Source organism: Paramisgurnus dabryanus, chromosome 20 (assembly GCF_030506205.2).
Source record: "Paramisgurnus dabryanus chromosome 20, PD_genome_1.1, whole genome shotgun sequence".
Classification (NCBI taxonomy): domain Eukaryota; kingdom Metazoa; phylum Chordata; class Actinopteri; order Cypriniformes; family Cobitidae; genus Paramisgurnus; species Paramisgurnus dabryanus.
In genome coordinates, this window is record NC_133356.1 from 5,580,952 (window position 1) to 5,607,690 (window position 26,739).

General features: G+C 35.7%; 1 protein-coding gene across 3 annotated transcripts in view; it reads right to left on the minus strand.

The window, feature by feature from the left end:
- Positions 1–1,016: 1,016 nt before the first annotated feature.
- The window catches only part of mdga1 (MAM domain containing glycosylphosphatidylinositol anchor 1), a 297,418-nt gene continuing 271,695 nt past the window's right edge, over positions 1,017–26,739 (minus strand). For 2 of the 3 annotated variants that reach the window (XM_065296120.2, XM_065296118.2), the window contains 2 exons: positions 20,630–20,738; positions 1,017–7,619 (listed from right to left, as the gene is read on the minus strand). In XM_065296120.2, the coding sequence (XP_065152192.1) occupies positions 7,528–7,619; positions 20,630–20,738 (201 nt within the window). In that variant the 3' untranslated portion in view covers positions 1,017–7,527. The remainder of the gene's footprint in view (positions 7,620–20,629; positions 20,739–26,739) is intronic. The other variant, XM_065296119.2, reaches the window with a different exon arrangement.

A 26,739-nucleotide genomic window follows, 5' to 3' on the forward strand; every position in this document is an offset into this window, starting at 1 on the left:
TGATGTAAACAACAGACTATATATCTACATTTCATGGATTATACGCATTTGTGGACAAAAATGGTCATTGGTTGTATTCTATTAGACCTTTTTAATGGGTTATTCACACATCTGAAACAGACTGGATTCAATTCACGATCATTATATCAACACAGAGGTAAGAAGTCCCATTTATAATTTGCATGTTGTCATCTGGACTTGTCTGGAACATCTGTATCTCAAAACAGAAACCATACACTGATGCTAAACCTGTAGACCTTTTAAACAATATATAGTAATGTTAATATTATTAATGTTTGTATACAGTAGGCTATGTAGATATTGATAGCAGCGTTAAAAAAACTGACGTCATCCCGCCCACGAATTAGTGCGCGTTGAGAGGTTAAAGTTACAGGATGTTTCATTGAACAATGATCTCTTTAATTTTAACATTTTAGGAAAGTTGAATTTCTCACAACATGACTCTGCTTTAACACCGTAAGTTTGTATTGAAATCTTTCGAAACTTCATGATTGAAAACTTTAACAACCAAGATAAAGAATCATAACATTAGTATAGTTATCCTAAATAAAATTGTATCCTAAATCTGCTGTGCACTTTAAAAAATAAAAGGCTATTTTTAACCCAGAGTTAGGTCAAAAACACACAAATGCAGCTACTGGGTTATATTTGACCCAAAAATGGGTTAAAACAACCTAACATTTTGGGCTGAAACTAACCAGCATACAGTAGGTGAAATCACAACCCAATGGATTGGGTAAGTCCTTTTCTGACCCAACACACTAAGTTTTTCTTCAGTTATGATTTTCCTTTGCTAATTGTTCATGGTATAAATGTAATACAGTTTTCAAGGTCTTCAGCGCTGATCACTTCTGGGTAGGGTGATGCTTTCAAACATCACGTTTCTGTTAGCTGTTACAATGCTGTGTTTTGCTCCTGCCTGAAAAATAATCCTTAAGTGAAGGTTTACCAGTCTTCAGCATGCAAAGCTTAAGGGACGCAACATGACAACGAAACAAAAGGAAGATCTTTTAATGGTTATTTATTTATACATCTTGGAGTCATATTTCAAATATATTTTTCCTCTAAAATATTTCATTACTTGACAGAGAATATACAACATCCAGCACTACAAGCTTCTCTTTCACTTGTGCACCGGTACAGTATATCTAAAAACAAACAAACAAACAAATATACATACGAACAAAATAACATAATAAAGTCTTTCTGTCTGGTCTGAACGCTTTGCATACATCAGCACAGCCGCTTTGAGCTGTGCACCCAACAATGATCAACTTAACATCGAGACATTCTTCAGAAATGATATGAATGGATTTGTGTGCGCGTGTGTGTTGGTGACTTTCACAGGTTAACCTTCATGTCTGATCAAGGATTCTGTTGTTGTATTTGATTTTATCATTACATAAACCTTCCCAAGAAGCTAGGGTCATGTTTCACCTTATTCAAGAGTAATAAATGAGAAACTATAATTTGCTTTTCAAGCCTATTTTAAAGACCATTGCGTTGTTTGACCATAATGGAAAGCAAGATGTATTTTTACTTGCGCAATGTGAAAATATATAACAGGTAACTTTAGTTCCATAGTCCACTTTACAGATGTTACTAACTATAAGTGAACTGCACACTGGAAAAAAATATTTTCAAGAAAAAAAATTCTTAGTATTTTTGTCTTGTTTTCAGTAAAAATATCTAAAAATTCTTAAATTAAGATGCTTTTTCTTGATGAGCAAAACAACCCAAGAAAATAAGTAGTTTTTAGAACAAAAATATCAAATTTAAGTGATTTTGTGCATAAAAAAGCAAAAAAAAATCTGCCAACGGGGTAAGCAAAAAAATCTTCAACATTTTACTTAAACACTAAATTCAAGAAAAATTATTTCTATTTTTACTGAAAACAAGACAAAAATACTAAGAATTTTTTTGCTTAAAAATCCTTTTTTGCAGTGTGGCAACTTTCTGATAACTATCAGTCATTAGAGTATTAGTTGACTGTCTGTTTAATATATGTTTAATATTATGATTGCTCAACAGACATTCAAAGGGCTATATGTAACCTTTCACACGTTAACTTATTTGGCAACATTACCCTAACCCCTTACGTGACCAGACCCCTAACAGTCTACTAATACTCTAATGCTGCATTTACACCAACCGCGGTAAGGGCGTGAAGCGCAAGTGATTTCAATGTTAAGTCAATGTGAAGACGCGTTGACGCGCGTCAGGAGGTCCCGCGGCGCGGAAAAAGGCGTTCGGCGCGGCGCGGAAGACGCGTTTCCGCCTCTTTCGGGCGTGAAGCTCGGGCGGAAGGCGCGAATCGAGCGTTGTGCGCGGTACGCGCGGTAAGCGCGAATGGTGCTTTTTGTGCATCTTGCGGTTCACGCGAATTTGCGGCTGACGCCCGAGTTGAAAAATTTGAACTTTGGCGGAATTTCGCGCCGCGTTAACCAATCAGGAGCCTGCTTGCTGCTGTGGTGGCAGCCCCGCCCGGAGTCACTCACTCAAGCAGTCACTCGAAGCTATATGACACAAGTTGTTATTTCTATAGTGGAGACAGGAATAAAAAGGACCTCGCTTGGAAGAGTGTCAGTAAGGACTTTGGCCAACTTGCTAAGTTGTAATACACGCTTCACTTTTGAGTCACGTGACGTTTATCTACCCGCGCCGTTTATTTTTCCCCATAGTAAGGTTACCCAATACAAAACTGGTAACTCTCTTGATAAATGCACAAGTAACATCAGTCATCTTGCAAACAGACACTCGCACAGCAGTTGCCCCTCCCACAAGAAGCGGATTTTGCTTCGGACGCGCGTCAAATGCTTGCTTTTTCCGCGCGTCTACTCCGCTCTACACGCCCGAATGCATCCAAATTGTTAAAGCGGCAAACCACGCGCGGTAGATGCGATTTTGATGCCCAAACCGCGTTTGGTGTAAACTCAGCATAAGGACAGTTAGTTGAAATATTAATTTTCATTAACAAGACTTAGTTCACACAAATTATTGCAAGGTTACTTGCAATACACTGCTAAAAGTAAAGAGTTGGATCAACTTTAAAAATAGCCTATTTTTTTTAAATAATAAAAAAACATAATTTTTTAGGTGTTACCAAAGTGAAATAAATCTTATAAATGGAACATATTATGTCCATTTTACAAGATGTTATAAAGTTTCAGGTGTAGAATGTGTCTGTGAAGTCTCAAAATACCCCACAGATCATTTATTAAAGCATTTCCAAAATTGGATGGGAGCAAAAAAGCAATGTTTTCAGGTATGTACCTTTATATGCAAATGAGCTACAGCTCCTCACCCCCTTACCAACAGACATTGAGTTATTTCTGTTAAAAATAGATCTGATTTGTGTGAATACAGTCTGAGACAATTGTATCTTTAGCCGCATTAGCACTGCAACAAGCTTTTGGGTAAAATTAAGCGGTCTGTCAGTGGCCGAGGGTGGGGCTTCATCACTGTGACATCACATTAACAAGAGAATCAAAACAGCATGTCTAAGGAGACTGCTTTGGCTTAATGGGGATTTAAACAAAAAGGACAGGATGGATTTTTTTATTTTATAGAGTTGTTGTGGTAACGCACTGCCAACATACATTTATGTCCAAACACCTTGTAAAAGTACATTTTGCATAATGGGTGACCTTTAAGTTGATCAAACTCTTCAGTTTTTGCAACGTAGTTAATGTCTAAAGTGGACAATCGAAAATAAATTCTAACCATATATCATTGTACAGTAACATTTGAGGTACTGCCTTTATTCTTATTGTAATGACAAAACACTTGCAGAATTACCATTGAGACTAACAGGAGTTACAAAACATACACTCTAAAAATGTTGGGTTATTTTCAACCCAGCGTTGGGTCAAAAAGGGACGAAACCCAACCCAATGTGTTGTTTCAACCCAAAGATACTGGGTTGTTTTAACCCATTGTTGAGTCAAATATAAACACTATCTTATGTAGTTAATTTAACCCAAAGGCTGGGTTTATCCAGCCTGATCTCACATTAAGTCGTACAAAGTGAATCGTACAAAAACATATGATTATCAAAAAATAAAAAGTGAAACCCCGCCCATAACCCCAGTCACAGGGGCAAAAGCAAAGTGCACAAAAATGTACTTATGTTGTCGTACAAATTAATATGTAAAATACAAACGAATTGCCATGAGATATAACATTGGTTTGTCCCTTTTTGACCCAACGCTGGGTTGAAAATAACCTAAAATGCGTATACATAACAATGGTGAGATATTAGGCAAAAAATGTGCTCAACTGTCATGAAAATCATCATACAAAATCCATATGGTCTTGAAATAAGCTTCATTATCTTTATGTAAATTATACCTTTCTTTTGTTGTTGGGGTGAAATGTGACCTGGACCCAGAGTTTTGTGAGATTCGCTCGTATGCAGTACTGTAAACAAATAAGTTTACCGCATTAACCAGTTATAGGTTAGGATGAGATTTGGCAGTAAGATTTACAGTGAAATTGCGTCTTCATGAAATAATCTATTGATTTACTCCATACAGAACAGAAGGAGGGAGAAATGTAAAGCTTATATACTTTTCACTGAAATCTCTCTGTCTGTTTATATGGTACATGTGTTATGATTTGTTCTCCATTCATACCGGAGGGCTCATACAAGATGATGATTATGTTTGGTGGGTAAATGACAGAAAACCAAAAAACTGGACTGCCCCCTGTAAACGGGGACATCTGGTCACCTAATCTTGACTGGTAAAACACATCCATATTGTGATACTGTACCATCTGAAACGAATGTATGGCAGAATTTGCAAAAAACACAGATGTTGTAGAGATATTGGGCAATAATGGTATGTCACCAAACACACATCTAAATCTGAGACAAAAAAGGAAACATCTGAAATATATATAGATATATAATGTAGAATATCCTGCAACATAAATCGCCATAAACCCTTTATTTTTATTTATTCACTGATTCATTCATTCGTGTCCTGTAATAGTTAATAATTATTATGCATGGATTATAAAATGATTACATGACATGTAATGAGGGCATTGTGCAAGAATTCAGGGCGTGTTTACGGCAACAGACGCTTGAACAGTATTACAGCCGTGTGAGTGTTTGAACTGTAGAAGAACCTGGATCGCGGTTGAATTCGGTCCAGGTTTTGAACCTGTTACCTCTGAAATTACCTGAGGAGCGAGTCTATGATAATCTCTTCAACAGCGGTAGACGTACGCCACATTAGGATAAATATGAACTGGTTAAATATGAGCATGAGCAAAATTTTACAAGCCTAAAACTTATTTTTTATGTTTGTAAACAGACTTACCTTAAAACTTCACTGAGGATGGAGCTACTTGATGATATTAGCATGAGTTATACTAGGGCAAAGCAATTTGAATTACTATATATATATAGATATAGATATATTTATTTAAGATTGCACGAGAACACAGAAGCTTACGCAAATTTGATAAAGGACACTCAACCGGAGGCACAAATGGTTTCTTCCATTCTTCATATGATCAGGATTCATTATAATTGTTCACGCGCGTCTGTATTGATGATAGATACGATGAAGCTGAGGAAAGCGCTTTAACGTTCAAAAAGTACCAAACACACTATTGGCATCACATATTGCTACTAAACTGTAACAATGTGCTTAAATGTTACTGTCCATGTCGTGGTATGACTTTTTTTAAAGAAATCAAGAAAGGGGAAGCCTACAATTGGCCAATATCATCCATAACAATGTATTGCATTTGAATCTTAAACTGTTGTAATCTTCGATTTATTCTGCGTTCCATTCAAAGCCAGATGTGGGACGTTCCTACCAAAAATCTATTTTATTTGGTCATGAAGGTGAAGTGCATTGTAAGATGTTCGATTGTCAACAAAGTAGTCCACTAGCACGAGAATATGAACAGAGAAAATCACTTGAGAATCAGGTTTTTATATTTAAATAATGTAGGGACTTTTACTTTGCTTTTGAAAATAAAATGTGCAAGTGTTTATTATAGTTTTATTTAACTTTTAATTAATTTAATTTCATCATGAATCTTGTGCATCTATCTGGGAATTGCCATGTTTGCATGACGTCATACACATGCATCTTGGGAAAATAAAGTAAAGTTGTAGATTTCTGCTGGAGTTTCCAGGTTGGAAGCCCTTACTATGCCATTTTCTAAAACAGGAAGTTGTAAATTGTGACTTTCCGAGTTGAATGGTACGCAGCTTTATCGAAGAAACAATGTGTCTTAATGAACATGTGCCAAAACAGTGCTCTTACATTTCATGTCAACACTGTGTGCTGCCACATCAAAACTTCCCAAAGAAAATCTGAGGTTTGATCATGGCAGTCCGTGAAAAGCTTGCACGTACATGCGATTTCTCTCTGACGCTATGCAAAATTACATTCTTGATCATCAATGCCAAGTGCAGTCTGTCTACCTAGAGGTGTCCATGTGCCCATATCAACGAAGATGAGAACTTTCATCCCAGACCACCCGGACCTATTGCTAAATAAAAAGACCCACCTAGTGAGTCAACGCTCTCTCGGCAGTTTGATTGAAGCTCAAGTTAACATTCTCACAGTTTCTTCAGGTGCTTTAAGGATGTTGATTGATGGCGAGTAAACCGATGTCCGTGTGGTCCGTAGTTCACACTGTATTTCCGGAGCCACCTTTTATCTTCCGATATGATCGATGAACAATGCAGCAGTGGTACGTTGTCGTTAAAGAAAGCCAAAGGACATAATAGTGATACAGCAAATCCAGACAGACAAAATTCCACATAAAAGAACCAAATTACTACCAAAAAAGATATAAATTTGTGCTTCTTTTTAGTTTCACATTGTCAAAGTCCCAAAAACTGGAGACCAGTTGGGCTTCTAAACCTCGATACCGTACTTTTCAATATATCACATACACGTGAATATACAGATGGTGTTCCATCCCAATCTTTAGTATCAAGTATCAAGCTTTGTGACCGCTCTTCATCCGTTCCTGCTCCGATAAATTCCTTGTAATGCCTACGTCTCTTGAGGGAATCACATCTCCATGCACTTCAGTCTGAGGAAAGAGTAGCTCATTTGAAAAAAGGGCATTTTTGTGTGGCTCATCTGTCCGTTCTTCCTGTAAGCCCTCCATCATCTTTGGTAATAGAGTTGACACTTTGGTGCGTCAAATACATACACAGGGGATACGGGGGCGAATGAAGGAAGTTGGTGAAGAGAACCATGAACATGGACAAATGCTTCTATAAAACTACGTGTTTGAAGAAGAAAGTAGCAGTGCTCACAGGAACAGGTGACCGTAACGATCAAGAAATATCTAAAGAAAACTATTGTTTGAAAGAGCATACATATACAGGGACGTGAGGATGAGAAAACATGTTGAGGATGAGGTTGAAGAAGGCAGCAGCAGGAAGTGTGGTCACGTGTTGGGGCAGTTCTTATTGCTGCCACAGGGGGCGTCCTACGCAGGTGTATCTGTGCAGTGATCTCTGTATCATCTGAGCAGTAGTGTCAGGCAAAAGGTACAGATGAGCTGAACAATCAGAGGAAGAGGGTGAAGACTTCCGTCAGCCCCAGTCAGTACTGCTGTAAATATAAACAAAAACAGGATATTACAGGTCAACAATAAAATCAAAACTTGATACACATACTTGATCTCAAAGTGCATAAATGAGTGGTGAATTTAAAGGAATATTCCATTTTCTTAAAGGAAAAATCCAGATAATTTACTCACCACCATGTCATCCAAAATGTTGATGTCTTTCTTTGTTCAGTCGAGAAGAAATTATGTTTTTTGAGGAAAACATTGCAGGATTTTTCTCATTTTAATGGACTTTAATGGACCCCAACAATTAACACTTAACTCAACACGTAACAGTTTTTTTTCAACGGAGTTTCAAAGGACTCTAAACGATCCCAAACGAGGCATAAGGGTCTTATCTAGCAAAACAATTGTCATTTTTGACAATAAAAATAACAAATATACACTTTTAAACCACAACTTCTCGTCTAGATCCGGTCGTGATGCGTCAGCAAGACCCCACGCAATACGTCGTGACGTCAAGAGGTCACAGAGGACGAACGCGAAACTCTGCCCCAGTGTTTACAAGTGTGTTGAAAGAGGACCGTTCCTACGTTGTTGTATGTGGAATGATACAAATTAATGTCTTTGTGTCAGTTTATTGTTTAAAATGGTCCACAAATGTGCGTTTTATATATGTAACACGTGACCTCCCTACGTCACTACGCATTTACGTTAGGTCGCGCTGGACCGGACCTAGACGAGAAGTTGTGCTTTAAAAGTGTATTTTTGTTATTTTTCTTGTCAAAAATGACAATCGTTTTGCTAGATAAGACCCTTATGCCTCGTTTGGGATAGATTAGAGTCCTTTGAATCTCCGTTGAAAAAAACTGTTACGTGTTGAGTTAAGTATTAAGTGTTGGGCTCTATTAAAGTCCATTAAAATGAGAAAAATCCTGCAATGTTTTCCTCAAAAAACATAATTTCTTCTCAACTGAACAAAGAAAGACATCAACATTTTGGATGACATGGTGGTGAGTAAATTATCTGGATTTTTCTTTTAAGAAAATGGAATATTCCTTTAAGGTTCGCCACTTGTTAATAGCAGAATTAATACACAGTTTTATGGCCAGTGTTGGGGAAAGTTACTTTTAAAAGTAATGCATTACAATATTAAGTTACTCCGCAAAAAAGTAACTAATCGTTTTTTTTTTCGGTTAATCGTTTTTTTTACGTAGTTGATTCAAAATTGATTCTCAAAGAGCAGAATCTATTTTTTTTCTTTTTTTCCCTGCAAACGTTGAACGTAAGATTAACGTAATCTAATTACTAGTCTTCTTCACTAGATGTCACCCTCTTTTTTGCCTTTCGCGATGTTACGAAGGAGCGAGAGGCGAGCCTGTCATTCATTCATTCAGTGCTTAAAATGGCGTTTTCAGGTGTTTCGTCGACGTTGATGCCACCTTCACATAAAAAGTCAGAGGTATGGAAGCATTTTAGATTTCGCAAGCAAGACAACGACGATAGTGTTGTGGCTTTTAATTTCTTTTTATTAATTACCCACTTATAAATTGCTGTTCACTGTTTTTTTTTTATTAATATAGTATTTGTATTAAATCTATATTTATTGAGTTGAATCGAGAATAGAGTATAAAAACCGTCCCGAGAACCGTAGTCGATTTGATAGCTTATGAATCGAAACCGAATCGATCTGGAACATCTGAACGATACCCAGCCCTACGAATTATGTTACTTAGTTACTTTTCATGGAAAGTAACTCTTACGTTACTTTTAAGTTACTTTTGCGTTACTTTTTCTTACTTGGCTGATGCTTGATCTCTTTCAGGCCTTGCAGGTGTTTTTTATGATCGCAAAAATGTCAAGTGCGTAATTTTACATTAATATGTTCAGTTTAATTCAGTAAATTATATTTTTAAATTGAATTAATTAAACTGAAAGTAATTCAAGATATTAATTTGTACATTTATAAAGTAATGCGTTACTTTACTCGTTACTTCAGAAAAGTAATATAATTATGTAATGTGCGTTACTTGTAATGCGTTACCCCCAACACTGTTTATGGCAATTTACAACTATTTTATGAGAATGTTAATTCTTTTAATTTTATGATCTTCATACATTTCAGTACAATTTGCTTTTTCCCCAGTGGGTTACGGAGGTGGGGGATTTAAGGAGCAACTCTTTGCACAATATTTCATGAATACGGGTCCAGATTGTTTACAGTTCACCTCATAATATTTTTTTTTCCTATGAGAACAGGTTGGAAATGATATTGGTGTATGGAAAACAACACAAGACCTCTTTTCAAACAAAACTCTTAACCTTATCAATGTGATGACCGCTGGGTCAAACTCCTTTCAGAACGGAAGCATGCAGGTGCGTGGGATGTGTAGAAAAAGCCGTGTTAAATGGATTTGTGTTACTGTCGAGCTTTGGGGAAAAGCACGGAAATAACAGATCAGATGGATGAGGTTACAGCGACTGCCATCATCGCGTGACTGAACCAGAGCCCGTGAGCGCTAACATCCACGAGCTACGGAAGACAAATGACCTGCGTGACGACAATTACAAGTCATTACGTCTCAGAGGTAATGCTGAGTAATATCTTGCTACACGGCTCATAGGAAATGGCCCTGGAAAAGTTATGGTTCGGACTAGCATGCTCATAGTGTTATTTAAACATTAATACAACAGCGACTTCAATCATAAACGCGCACACGTTTAATTATGCATGCAAGCTGCCAACAAAATGGGTTTAATAAATAAAGAGCAGGTATTGTATTTAAAAAATCAATACGAATTTATATCAAGAGTTGCGCAGGCTAGCAGGAAATCAATAAGTTCATAATAAAGCTTTTTATTCTTCCTTTTCAATAAAGAATGAGATTGGGTGAGCCGTGACATCTTTCTCAAGGACCTTTGAAGGAGGTGGGTAATTTCGAGAGTGGGTGTACACTCGCATAAGGATAGTGTGTGGACAGACTGTATGTGTATCTGTACAAATAGTAAATAGGCCTTGTACTGTAATCTCTATCAGAAAAAGACATTGTAAATAAAGCTTTCCAGAGGTAATCTGAGATAGCAATAAGCAGTGGCCACAGGGTCAATGTTTGTCCCGTTAGCTTGGCCCTCCTAATGGATGTTGTAACTGCACCATGCAAGAGCTCCAAATTTTATTTATGCCTCTATTATGTAAAAATCTCACATTATTGCCTCCCTAGAAAAAAATTATTGTTGTTTTCTCACTTTTGTAAGTCGCCTTGGTAAAAGTATACTGTATACTATAATCCACCATCCAAGCTAACACGTGCACAAGACAAACACCTTCCGTACCTTGCCTTGTATTATGCAGTATGTTTCATACTGTTAAACATCAATTTTAACTCATATACATACTTCTTAAATCTATCAATAACACACAAGAGCCTTGTGAAATGCAATATGTATGTAATGAATCTAAAACGTGTTTCTAATACTTTGACTTTTCATCCAGAGGAAAATGTTTGCTGCAGCTCGGAAGATCTAATGGATTTCTAAACTATGTTTGATTTACTATACAGTGGGTACGGAAAGTATTAAGACCCCCTTTTCACTTTTTGTTTTATTGCAGCCATTTGCTAAAATTAAAAAAGTAAGGTCTTATATAGACAGGTGTGTGCCTTTCCTAATCAAGTCTTAATAGTTTAATTAAACACAGCTGGAATCCAATGAAGCAGTAGAACCATCTCAAATCAGATGGAAGGATCAGAAAAAATTGACTTTTGTGCTTAATTGTGCTTAAAAGTGGACGAGCTCAAAACATTTTGAACACCGTTTACACCTGGCATTAACGTCGTCCACTTGTGATCTGATCGATGAAAACGCATGTAAATGCCCAGCCTGGTCTCACTGTTAATACGTAGTATTTACACGTAACTTTAAAAAACAAAAAACGTATTTGTTGTACGTTTAAATAGATGCTAAAATGTACAATGTAGACGTATTTACAACATTTAAACATAGCATTATTACGTTTTGACAGCTAAAAAACGTAAAACATTTACGTATCTTTCATTCCATAAAGATTACTGTATAATTTGTTTTTAACCATTTTAGCGATATGTTACCACCTTAACCCTACGCCAAATCTTACCCTAAACCCAAATCTTACCCTAAACCCAAACTCTTCTTAAACAAAATGTTTAAATACGTAATGTATTCTTTTTATATTATGCAACGTAACGGACAGATATGTTTAGAAACATATTAGGAACAATATAGAATTCAATAGATATTTTAAGGTGCTACAGTCCTACGCAAAACAGTTTATTAAAATCATTTAACGTTACTGTTTAAAAAATCATAACAGACAGACAAGTGTAATCACAACAACTTATTTATTGCGAATATTAAAATCAGTACCAAAAGTAGTTAAAATGACGATGTGCTGCAGCCGCGGTCCTCTCTGGAGTATATGAAGTAAAGAGAAGTATTAAAGTTATTAATCCAAGAGTTTGATCAGCGTTGATCCGGCTTCATTCTGTCACGGCGCGCTCAAACGTTTCAAACGTACACAAACGGAAATGGAATAGATGCAAATATGTCACGTGGCACTCAAAGAGCCAATGAGCTTTTGATATCACTGCCGTAAAGCAATGTGTCGTAAAGCTTCTTGAGGCGGGATATTTGAATTCACATTAACGAACGCGCGATCTGACTTTACGGTTGTTGATGAGAACTAGGATCAATATCGCTGGATAAAGGGCTGAATTTGTATTGGTTCCTCGCAATCGTATGAATTTTGAAGATGTGGATTACAGCAAATGAATAAAAGTAATATCTTTTGTGAATTTATGTTGTAATTATTGCTTAGTAGTATTAATAACGTATTGCATAAAAGACAGCAGGAGAAAACACGTTTTTGTGCGTCATCGCAAACAAACTAAATATAAATACAGAAATGCAATTCATTTTAAAGTTTTTAAAATGTTAAATATTGTGAAATTCTCTGAATATCATAATCATTTCATTAGGTAAATGGGTAAACTGTCTCAAATAAGTCCGAAAATATGACTGAAAACATGTCATTGTTATGAGTAAGAAACGCCAATGCCCGCGATTTTCATTCAGCTTATGTATTAGTCCTGTCAAAACGTCGATATTGTACGTTTCAGTGTGTTTTAAACGTAAGTAAATGTACGTATTGTACAACCACACTGAAATGTAAAAATACACACGTATTCTCACATGATGACACATTGAGCTTATTGAAGATCTCTCGCTCACGCAACGCGCTCACACGTACAGCGCACAGTACAGGGAGGATACCCTCGAGTCGCAAAAAACGTTGCTCTTGCTACTTATTATTTATTGTGTAAGATACAAATTATCCTACCTTTATAACCCAGATAATACATCTCATTTCATATGTAATTCTTCGGAGCAATATAAACCTGTGGTTTGTTACTTTATACTAATAAAATATACTTTTGTTATGTTAAACTCCTTTTATTATTTTATACGCCAAGTGTTGCTTTAATGCAAAGTATTATAATCACTTAGTTGGAAATATATGCGTGACAACTCTTAAAGTGCACGTTGTATTAACTAGTTTATTAAGAGTAGAGTAGAGAGATTGATACATGTATTAGATTACGGTTAAAAGCATGATTTAAAGACCTGTCTTCGTTGGAGAAAGTGCAGAAGAGCTCGGAGGAGAAGAACAAAGAGACTTTGTCGTATATATAAGATGTTAGGGGAATTTCCCAGTAAACGTAAGGATCGAAGACATGTCATGAGGCCTTGAACATGATTCTAGAATTTGGCCTTTGAGACCGTGCCTATAATTTGGTTCTGCTGCAGATCTTATTCAGATCTGGACGGCGCATCCAGCATCTCCGTTGTCTGACAGCCTGAAATCTTGTGTGTTCTAGACTTAGTTTTTAGTTTTTAGACTGTGTATTTTTGTTTCATTACTTTTTATCTAAGTTGGTATTTTTATTTCTTTTCTTTTTCTTTTTAATTCGGCCAAACTTGTACTTCCAAACAACTAAATTGTATTAATACATTTTATAAAAGACAAGAAGAAGTCTGCTTTCGTAAACTTAGCTCAGATAATCAACCATGGGGAAGTCTTCTGACAATTATATGTGAGTATGATCTAATCTTAGAGTATTACTTTACTTAAGGTAATGTGATTGGTTTACTTAGGGACATAGTTGCAGATTCGACTATCCTGCCTACCCTGAATAGAAAGAATAGGCAAAAGGTACACATTTTCGTACCATAAAACACATTTTACAAGAATGACGTTGCGTCATTCACTTCGTTTTTGCTGTTTGGGGGAGAAAAGATTGACGGATTTCGAAGGGTCTCATTGATCTAGGAGAAATAACCAGATCAACCAGAATTACTTTTGTTTAGATATGCACAAATATGACATAATGTTATGTGAAAAAATACAAATAATCTAAGTATCAGCATATTCTTGTGCAACAATCATTGTTGGCATAACAGCATCTTCTCGTTCACTTTCAAGTCTTTCGGACCACCCTGCAGTCTGCGGTTGGGGAATTTTGTAGGTCAGTGGATATGCACGATCAGATATATAAAGGTTGTTGTCAACAAGGGATAAGAGTTGCAGGGTGCAGCCCCTCGGTTCCGGCATCCCGTCAACAAGTCACCTCTGTTTTAAACTCTCCACATACTCTACCATGCTCTCTCTCTCTCTCTTTCTCTCTCTCTTCCATCTCTCCACCCTACGGCCAAATCCCAGTCATGGTGTGATTTATGGGGACGCAGTAACACATGGCACGTCAGAGCCAATCATCATTCATCTCTAAAGAACAGCTCATGGTTGAGCTCCCATGGGCAGCACTCCGAGCCGAACAAGCCAAAGACGAAACAGAGTACAAAAGACGACAGTCACTGCTACTATACAGTACATTGTTCATATGTATATATGTCATTTATTTTTCTTTTTAAATTAACCAGTTACACTAAAACGGTTCATTAATGACATTATGGCACTGGAAGTTATATTATTTACAACTGTGATACAACTGTGAAAGTAAATAATTTACTTATACTCATGCCATACCAGATGTTTATGACTTCCTTTCTTTTGCTGAACCAAAACAGATAATCTTATATTATTAATATTAAAATGCTGTCCTGTATTAAGGGATCGATCTGTCGCATATTCATGGCAACATAAAAATCAGCATGGTACTGTCAGTTTAAGTATGGTGGCAAATTGAAAAGATTGAATCTTATTGGTTATTGTGTGTCTCATAAGGAAACATGCAGGTCTAGTCATGGGATACACAAAAACCAATGAAATTTAAGCGAATCAATTTTCCGCCATATTTGAACTTACAATGCTGATCTCACTATGCACATGCAATGTATCAATCAATAGATAAGCTCAAAATATTAATGTCTTCTCTCACAAACGTTTGGTTTCGCTTAACCAGATGGAGTCATTTGTATTAATTTAATGATGGATGTTTGTGCTTTTATGGAGCTTTGCCATGCTGAGCCCCATATAAGACAACAACATGAAGACTAGGGATGCACCGAATATTCGGCCACCGAAAACCGAAAGACTTTTATCACCGAAACAATACGGCCGAAATGTTGTGATGACGCAAACAGAAACCGCGACCTGCACGTGCTTGTCTGAAGCAACATGTATGCGGCGTGGATGTATTTAACCGCAAAAAGGCGCTAAAGTACGCACAGAGGCACCTGCGGTTGTGTCCGGTCCATACTTGATCATCACAGTGAGTACGCCCTTCAAAGAAAAGAAATCTTGATGTGTAAACTTTATAGAGAGTCGCGCAAATGTGTCTCATACTGTATAGTCCATTAACACACATGTGCCGAATAAAGCATTGATAAACAACGTAACGTTTTTATGCTGCGCTGTTTGGGATTCGCCTTCGTTCTCTGTGTGCGCGCGCGTTTAAGTGCCCTCAATAGTGCACACACGAGTGAGACGCAAACAAGCGAACGTAAAATCTTTCTGTTATTGACAGGGCACATATAAACAAAATTATCTCCAAAGTATTCTTTTTCTAATAAAAACATTTGTTTATGTCTTAAGTGTATGTATAGATTACAGTCATAAACCAGTCTCTGCTTATTTAAAGAGACAGTAACCTCAATTAACCTACTGAAGTCTAACAAAGAGACAAATAGCTCTAAAAATAATAATATATTTAATTTATACAATAAAGACAGTGTTATGACTCATTTAATTTTATTTCTGTACCTAATGCTAATGTAAGCCCTTATTAATGTGCAGCTTTGTTCTTTTTTATAAATGTTTGTAATTTCTTTATTTGTTATTTGATTTTCCCCACCCCCTTTTTGCTGATCTGAAAAATAATCCGATCCGTGCCTCAAAAACTGTAATGTGATCTGTCACACACCCTTAGTAAAGTTAGTACACATTGAATGCATTTGTACTAATAATTGGCATAATAAATTATTTCGGTGTTTCGGTTCAGTTTTTCGGCCTTGGTTTCCTCATTTTCGGTTTTCGGTTTCGGCCAAGAATTTTCATTTCGGTGCATCCCTAATGAAGACATTTTAATGTAAAATTATTTGTTTGTGTTCAGCTTAAGAAAGGAAGCCACATACATCTGGGATGCTATAAGGAAGAGTAAATTATGAAATAATCTTTCATATTTGGGAGAACTAGTCCATTAAGTGTTAGCCATTTTTTATGTTTAATTTGCAGAGTTTAATAGGTACTGAATTACAGGATTGAGCCGGAGGAAAAGAGAAAAGGCGAGCGAGAGGGGAGTTTTACTGATGAATGCACACATCCTCCACTGCGTAGCCTCATGGGTAAAAACAGAGCCTGCTAGCTTATATTACACACACACACACACACAAATAAATAAACAAACACAACAATTCAACAACTAACAACAGCTTTCAAGAATCTGTGCAGCTGAACTGTGAGCTTTCACGATGATTGATTTGAATCATTAATTTGGTTCTTTTGTTTTGCCCCTTGGAGCGCCACACGCAGCTTACGCTACACTTTCCTGTGTTTAAGCACAGTTCAGCACCTGTGAGCAGCACCAACAGGTTTAACTGTGTGGCCTGCACATACTATACCCATGTGTGTGTACAGAAACTGGAGGAGAGACGGTACGTTGCCATATACTTGTCAATGCTGCAAAAAAACATATATATTCCTTAGATATGACCTTAACAGGGTTTCAGAGATTCAACCAGTAAGGGTTTTGACATTTTAAACATTCAGAGCAAGAAGGCCAAGTCTTTAATTGATCTAAATCATATCACTATGCCACTATGTGTTTAGTTTAACGTCATATTGTAACAGCATGTGCATGAGAAAATGATAACAGAATCTTTTTTATAATAAAAAATAGTTGTCTTGCTACTGTAAATGTTTTTACAAAGATGCTATAGAATAACCTTATTTGGTTCTTTAAAGACCTATCATGTTAAATGTATTCTAAAGAACTATTACTTTCTTAACTTTTAAAAGTTAATATATAATATAAAGGTTATATAAGGTTCTTTAAGGACCTGTACAGCCAAAAATGATTTTTATATGGCATCATAAAGCACCTTTATTTTGTAATGCGGCCATGAGTATGATGTTTGAATATTGAATATCTCTTATTCACTTGTAATATCGGTGGCAGTACTGCGGTCAATCGATGAGACGGGATTTATTTATTTTTCCTTGACCTTGTCAAATATTAAATTAACAATTTTAAGAGTGAAACTCACAAAACATGTCAAGTTCAACCCCAAATTGAGCTTGGGTTAGGAAAAGGTAGCAATTTGTTTTTATTTTTTCTGTATTGTGACATCATTTTTCATGATCAACAAACATTTTTTTTATTGATCAACAAATCAACCTATCCAGTTCTCATTACCATACATTTCCAGTAGGGTTGCATAACGATTAATTGCGATATAATGAATAATTATAATAATTATGTATATATAAATATGCACACATGCATGTATAATTTTAAGAAAGAATATATATTTATTTATTAAGTATTTATATATAATATAAATTATACATAAAAATACAAATGTAAATACACATGTAAACATTTCTTAAATATATATATGCATGCGTGTGTATTTATTTATACAAAGTTATTATACACAGTACACACACACATATGATGTAAACAAAAAGTTTTATTCTGCAATAGATTAATCGTGATTAATCGTTATGCAACCCTAATTTCCAGACATTTTACTTTTGTTTTAAGCGTTTTGCATTTTTATGACTAAATGTAATTACAGAGCTCAGATGCAAAAGCCGCCTAAATGCCACCTCCGTTAAAAATTAAGAGAATGTTATTAACTGAATGCTCTCGACACATATTTTACATTCATCAAATAATTTCACTTCAAATTCACTTAATTCCAGCCTCAGAGCATTCAGAAATACCACTTCGTTGGCTGAATCCACTCCATATAGATTTTTCAGCAAAGTCCTCTAAGTGCATGAAAGATTCATTGGATAAACTATTGCGTGCTAAACGTGGATCGCATTTAAACTTGTGTCCCTTGTGAGTACTTGAGACCTAAATACAAACCAAATATTGCAGGGACATTAATGTGTGTTCAATTTTTCATGTTTACATTACGACTTTCATCATTTGCAATGTTTCCAGTTGCGTCTTTAGTGACTTGTAACAGTTTATTATGTCTTGTCCAAACAAGTGGATTTTTTTTAGGTGGAAGTCTTTGTCAAAAAAGCATGCATGCACTTATGAGAGCAAAATACAGTCTAAATTGTAAAATACCAAAGACAAAAGGTGAAAAAAGGCTCAAGTGACATTTGTGAAAATAAGCCATTTAAATTTCTGACTAATAACCTTTTCATTGCCATTAAAGTAAAATTATAAAATATTTATACACTGAGAAAAAAATTCAATTTACAAGAAAACATGTCAGATGCAATATTTTGCATCTGTTTTGCATCTGAAGTCCTCAATTCATAATTCTCAATACTTTAAGTGCAGTATTTCATTTGCAACAAATTCACAGGAGTATAATAATACAGTCTATTTCCAAAATGTATAAGTACATTGCAATTCAAATAATATAAAAAAATCACATTGCTAGATTTTGAGAGTAAGAGAAATAAGAAAATGTGCTAAATTAACATAAAAAAATTAATGGTCCTAAAAAGATTGTTCACTGTTTTAATGCAAATATATTTTCTAATATTTCTAATTTAATATTGGTATAATACATTATTACCCATGCATGCTCTTGACAGGTGTGTGTGTGTTTATGTGAGATCTCAACCTTATCTCCTATGGGAACTTTGGGGTGTAAGATGGCATTCTGGACAGCTGCCCCGTCTCGCTCTCACAGTTTGGCAATGAGCCTTTTCCTGTCTGTGTGCATGCATTAATACCAATCCAGTGCCAAGACCAGCATTCAGGAGGAGACCCAGGTCCTGCCATGCCATCAGAGGGCTCCATGAGGTGGAAAGCCAGAGCGGTCAGGCCTCGGGCCCCTGCGGCCCACTACAGATGCCTCTAACAGTTCTTACCGCTAACACCAACATTGCTGGCGTGGGTTCAAGATGTCTTGGCACATATTACCTCCTGCCATTTCATTCCTAATCTTTTCTGTTATAATGGAGGTATAGTAAAGCAATGGTTCACCCAAAAATGACAGTTTTGTCATCATCTACTCTTCCTTACATTGTTCCAAACTCATAGGACTTTAAAAACACAAAAGGTGAAATATTGAAGAATGTATTTATTTTAGCATACTTCTTTCCCAAGTTCTCAGTGTTTACAGAGAAATGTATTGCAAGGAATTAAAAGGAGTGCAAAGGGTTGTGGGTTCGAACCCATGGTTAATTCACACATACTGTAGAAATATATATTTTTAATACATTTTATTTTTATTTTTTACAAACGTTTGTCAGCTGAACCCACTGTTTACTTGAAGGACTCTCTGAGATTTTAAGTAAATATTTTAATAATTTAAATGCACATTTTCACGTTTAACTTTAAAAACATTTATATTGAACCTGTTTTAAAGTAATTGCAGCATGAAGTTAAAACAGCTTGGTTTTGCAAGTCAATTCAACCTACTATTTTAAGTTTTGACCTGTAATAAATTGACATAACTTATAAAAAAAGTGTTTTTAACAGTGTAGTATTTGACATAATTATCATTATTATCACATGCTATTGGATTTTCATCTGGTTATTTTCTTTTATTGTAAAACGAATAAATACATAAAGAACAAATAAATAAATTAATAAATTCTTACGATGTGGTATTAAGTTTTTTTATTATTTATTTACGTTTTATGATTTAAAAGGGACATTTCACAAGATCATTTTCACTTTGTAGGTGTGAGCAAAATGTGCCGTTTTTGGGTGTGTCCTTTAAAATGCAAATGAGCTAATCTCTGCACTAAATTCCAGTGCCGTGGTTGGATAGTGCAGATTAAGGGGAAGTACTATCCCCTTCTTACATCACAAGGGGAGTCAAATTTGAATTACCTATTTTTTCACTTTCAGAGAATAGTTTACCAAAACTAAGTAACTGGGTTGATAATTTTCACATTTTCTAGGTTTACAGAAGCACTGGGGATCCAATTATAGCACTTAAATATGAAAAAAGTCAGATTTTTATGATATGTCCCCTTTAATTGTAATTAATTGATTATCTTCATCAACTCACAAACCCCCTGCAATTCCCCCGTCAACCACTAGGGTTTGCGAACCCCAGTTCGGGAAACTTTTTTCTTTTTTGGTTCCTGAATGAACCTTTTTAGTCAAAGTTCTTAAAGGAACCATTTCTTTTTTAAATCTAAAACCTTTTATGAATTTATTGTAGTTCCTTTGTGTAACTACAACATGCCATGTGTGCAACAAAAAGTTTCTGTGGATGTTCCTGAAGAAAATTTTCCAGTAGAAAGCTTGGAAAAAAGTACTACAGTATATACACTGCAGTTTGTCATTAAAGGATTATGGGTAAGGAAGGACTCTTTTCTTTCTACCTGTACAAGTGTTTTGTAGGTGATACAGACCTGTTTTGTCCACATTGTCCTGTTGCTTGCATTTTCCCTTGGTAACGGAAACGTCATCGATGGCGATGTCTCCCTCAAAGCCGTTTCCACGGATACCTTCAAATACCACCTGACAAAGACAAACAGGAGTAAGACAGCTGTCTCACTTCAGCTTTCCATCCACACTGAGTCCATAACAACAAACACTGGAGTATTCTCAATTCATCTGTGTCCATCAAACTTACACAGATGGACAGATATACCAAAGCACAGCACGGTTTAATTGTAAATTTCCGAGATATCACAGTCAAGATTGTGTAAAATTCTTCTTTGGCTAAAATATTTTATATTTTTAATATTTTTTAAGTAAATTTGAATTAAAGAGCACCTATGGTCCGATTCACGATTTTACATTTTCCTTTGGTGTGTAAGTGTGTATTAATACATGTTAACCTTATGCAAAAGATGAGACGAGTTATCGTCTCCAACATAAATGTATTTTCTTGGACTACAACAAACACACAAATTGTAGGCAACAGTTTACTTCCTGAAATTGTTGACGTGGACAAGACTGACATTATCATAATTCCTCCCGCTTGGACTCACAGCCTGTTAGCATTGCATTGTGAACAAATATTTCAAACATGGGAAGGAGCGTCACATTTCCGGCTGAGGTCAGATGTATTCAGACCAATCACAACTTACAGATAAGCTGGCCAATCAGGACACAGAGCTTTTCAAATCGATGAGTTTTGTACAAAATGAATGTGTTTGAGGAAGGCAGTATATCTGGAGCTAAAATAATATGTTTTTTAACCATCATCATGTGAGCACATTGTATTATATCAAATACACACAAAAAAAAATTTTTAGCAATAAAATAGGTTAAATTTAAAGTGAAGAGCAATTTACTAAACTGAAAGGAAGAATTTCATTAGTTCAATACAAGTTATGCTACATTAATAAGATCATTATGACTTATCATTAATCACAGTCAGTCTTTTGATGAATTACACCCTTTAATTCACTGCCAAAGTTTTTTCTTAAACTAAGAGACATGCTGTTAAAACAATCAAAGCAAACAGTCAAAATGTCCGACACATTATTGTATTATAATTTATACAGATAAATACACCATTGAGATAAAAATAGAATTTTAACATTCTGGGGACATTTCACAAGACTTTTTTAAGATGTAAAAAAACTTTGTAAGTGTGAGCAAACATGTGCTGTTTTTGGGTGTGTCCTTTTAAATGCAAATTAGTTCATCGCTGCACTAAATGGCAGTGCCGTGGTTGGATAGTGCAAATTAAGGGGCAGTATTATCCCCTTCTGACATCACAAGGGGAGCCAAATTCCAATGACCTATTTTTTCATATGCTTGTAGAGAATTTTTTTCTAAAAGTAAGTTACTGGGTTGATCTTTTTCACATTTTCTAGGTTGACAGAAGCACTGGGAAGCCAATTATAGCACTTAAACATAGAAAAAGTCAGACTTTAAAACATTCTTCCACTATATTTAATAAAATGAAAGCTTATGCTTATAAATTACATAAACTGTTCTTTAGACAGCATTTTTAACGTTCAATATTAATATATATTTTCAAAAAATGTCGTACATGATAACATTTTAAGTATTTTTTAGTATTTCACTGTAAAAAAAATCCGTAGAAATTACAATGTTATTGCAGCTGGGTTGCCGGTAATTTACCGTAGATTTACATTTATGTTATTTACTGGCAAGAGTTTGTTCAGAGTTAAATAAATTTTAAATATTAACAAGTCTTTATATTTACAGATTAAAACTATACAATAACAGCCTCATGCAAAGCATTCTGGGAACCAGAAATCATCATCAACCTTTTCTGTTTTTTGCTTCAGATTTTTGTTTCCCAGAATGTTTTGCTTGATGCTGTTTTTTTTTTAGTTTTACTCTGTAAAGACAAAGACTTGTAAATGTTTAATGTTCATTTAACTTTGAACAAAATATTGCCAGTAAAAAACATAAACTTAAATCTACGGTAAATTACCGGCAACCCAGCTGCAATTTCTACTGAATTTTTTTTACAGTGTTCGTTTAATTCCTTTTTCATTTTTATTGCAAACTTCAGTAATACGTGACCATGGACTACAAAACCATAAAGGTCTCTTTTTTTATTAAGATGTATACATCATCTGAATAAGTAAGCTTTTCATTGATGTATGTTTTGTTAGGATACAACAATATGTGACCGAGATACAACTATTTGAAAATCTGAAATCTGAGGAGGCAAAAGAAAAAAATATTCCCAAAATCGCATTTAAAGTTGGTATTACTAATGATATCATTATTACTAATGATTAATACAATTTTCTAGTTTTGATATATTTACATTAGGTAATTTACAAAATATAAGAACATGATCTTTACTTAATATCATTATGTCTTTTTTTTATAAAAATGTGATTATTTTGACCCATACAATGTATTGTTGGCTATCACTGCAAAATACAGTACCCGTGCAACCCGTTATGACTGGTTTTATGGTCCAGAATCACATAAAATAATCTCACTTTAATTCTGAATCATCTGCAAACTTGATCTTGAAGCACTGCTGCGAGACTCAGCACATGAAAAATATAACACACTAAATGTATTAATGTATTAAACCTATATATTTATAATTGATCAAAGAATTGCAAAGCGGTCTATTAAATCCTAATAATAAGGTTCCTTCTTCACTCGTGGCTTGTTTTTATTTCCTCTCCATGTAAGCTGCGTTTGACTGACAGCTTCATTACATCGGTTCTAAAGCTCCCTGCAGAAACCTAATCAGATTCATGTCAAAGCCCACATTCAGTCTAAGTGGAGCTCCCCAGCCTAAAAACACACACATCTATACACGCTTATACACACACCACCTCTAAACCCCAACCCATAGACTAACCCACAATTAAATGAAATGTATAAGGAAATGTGCACAGAGCTATTGAATACACATTTAATTTACCCACCGCACCTTAGCAATACATCTAAATCAATTTTCACATTCGGAAACTTTTCGAAAAAGTTTTCCTGAACATTTGCATAATGTGGACACTTGGAGACCCCTTTAATAGGCACAGAAACTGTTAGACGCCTGATTGTATTACATTGTGATAAAGTTTTAGCAAACTTTTAAGACCTCTCCACTGTGTTTACTAAACTACATTTTGGGTTTGGTGATATGCTGGTATAGACGGTTTCAGCAGCAACAACATAAACAAACGTTTTTGTGGACTAATTGCCACTTCCACATAGAATAACAACAGTGTCTTTTTACAGTAGTTTATTTCTGATAACAAGGGATAAATGACAAATAAATTACCTTCGTTCATGTATCATATCTGACACGTATCAACTATTACACTGAGCCAACGTTTCTGTGTAAAAATAATGTGAACATTGTTAGCTACAGGTCCTTGAATTCTTACCTAGCTGCCAAACCTCTCGCACAGTTGTGATCCATGCTAGTTGTCTCTCCTCGTCTTTAGCAAACAAAAACATTTTATTTTCAACAAGGTATTTGTTTCAGAGATTTGGGGTGAGTGTCTCAAAAGCATCATTAGCCAACTACCGTCGTTAGTTTTGTCGTTACTGAAAGAGTTCAACGATTTGGTGTTTCCCGAAACCATGGTTGAAACGAACATTCGCAAGTTTACTTATTTCATTTAGCTGACGCTTTTATCCAAAGCGACTTACAATTGCTATATATGTCAGAGGTTGCACACCTCTGGAGCAACTAGGGGTTAAGTGTCTTGCTCAGGGACACAATGGTGTGTCACAGTGGATTCGAACCCGGGTCTCTCACACCAAAGGCGAGTGTCTTATCCACTGCGCTATCACCACCCCTGCATCACAAACTTGTGTGGTTTCCACGACAGACCTTCATCTGTGGTTAGACGCATAGTTCCTTGTTATTATCATATGCAGACTTACGTTGATCATGCTTTTGAACAAAATAAGCAAAAAACATGTAGTGTATTCTATATCCATCATTCTAAATATATAAAAAAATATTTTTTAAGTTTGTAAACAGAATTAAAGCATTGTATTTGAAAACTGTGCATGTGCGTAAATTACAAGCTTTAAGACCCTGGGGAATCCCTGGGGGAAGTGATATAAGAGGGAACTTGCGCATGAATTAAATATCTTAAAATTAAAAAAACAAAAACTAAATCACGGTAATAAAATCTTTCGATGCAGAGTACGTTATTTACAGCAATATTCTGACATTAAATCGATTTGCACAGATTAATTTGTAATCCACCTCCCATGTGACATCATCAACTATGTTGTTGAACCAACATGGTTCAAACAACGAATGTACGACAAAGTTACTATGTTTTCAGGAAACAGTCTTGACAAGGTCGTTAGTTTCCCCAACTATTGTACAAAGATGGTTCAGCAGCGAGTTACGTCGTTGTTCAGGAAACGCACCACAGTTTAGCCACTAGCCAGAACAATAAATAACTAGAGAACGGAAGTTCACTTCGGTTAAGGCGCGTAACCACGACAACGTGCATGCCTCTGATGAAACCTATAGGGCCCTATTTTAACAATCTTAACGGGAGTGTCTGATTCAACTTTTGCTAATTTAACGACAGGAAAAATGGTTTATGTGCCAAGCGCACGGCCTAAAACAGTTGTTCCTATTCGCGTAATGAGTAATGGGTGTGTTTTGGGTGTAACGTGAAATAAACCAATGCGATTCTCAGCTCTCATCCCCTTTAAAAGCCAGTTGTGCCTGGCACCATGCCTAATCTCTAATTTAGGAAGCGGAATTTGTTAACTGAAAATCTAAGTGGAGGAAGAAGACCCCTAGATTAAGATTAATGTTAAATAATAGTGTTGTTTTCATTTGTATTAAAACCCTTAAAAGCCGTTTTCTTTCAGTCATGGAAGTAAAAATAGCAGGATTGTACTTGCTGTAAATGTATTGATATCCTACATAATCAATGTCATCTCATAAAATATTTAGCAAATATGCAAGAAAAGGTTTGTACTCTAAAAATACAAACAAGAGATAAAGAATTTACAAACGTTTGGGAAGTCGAAGCGTTTCAGCACTCGGACAGCGCCATGGTTTTTTTAAAAAGCATTACTTAAAATGTTTCTCATCATATCCACAGGTACAGAGTCATTATATTTTCAGACCAGAACGCCCTTGGGTGTGAAATTGGGTGCAAATGCATCTGCTAATTAAACAACGTGGTGCTAAACGTGAAAATGATCATTGTGGCAGGTTGAAACTAGCAAAAGACACTTGTGTTGCGCATTGCGCTGCATTGCGCCGGGTGTATGATAGGGCCCATAGAGTCTATAGAGTACAATCATAGAAATATTGTCAAAACAATTATAATAGAGCCATTAAAGATTTCCGATGTGACCTCAAAGGATTCGTACATATATTATAAGTTGGCTTATTCGAACAAATTTTTTATGAAGCAAATTGTACAAAAATGAAAAATAAATGCAGTAATTAAACCCCACCCCTAAATCAAAAGCCACAGGGGCGAAAGCAGCTTCTACAAAAAGGTACACATTTGATTCTGGATTGTTTTCAACTCAGTGTTGGGTCAAGAAGAAACAACCCCACCAGTTGGGTTAAATTAAAGGTATAGTTCGGCCAGAAATGATATTAAACCCATGATTTACTCACCCCCAAGCTGTCCGAGTAGCATATGTACATCGTTTTTCAGACAAACACATTTTCGGATATTTTAGAAAATCTTTTAGATCTTTCAGTTGATTAAATGTAATGTTACGGGGTCCACGACCTTCAAGTCAAAAAAAAAAAAGTGCGTCCATCCTTCACAAAATAAATCCAAACGGCTCCAGGATGATAAACAAAGGTCTTCTGAGGGTAATCCGCACGGTGTTGTTGTAGAAATATCCATATTTAAAACTTTATTAACGTAAATAAATACCTTCCGGTAGCGCCGCCATCTTACACTCCTCTGTATTCAGGAGAGAGTATTAGCGTAGTGTACGCACTTTTCTTAGTGACGTATGACAAATTCGGAGGGCGGGGGCACAGAGCAACAGCAGAGTAGCAGAGTAGTTTCTAAAACATTTTCTAAAATATCCGAAAATGATGGACATATGCAAC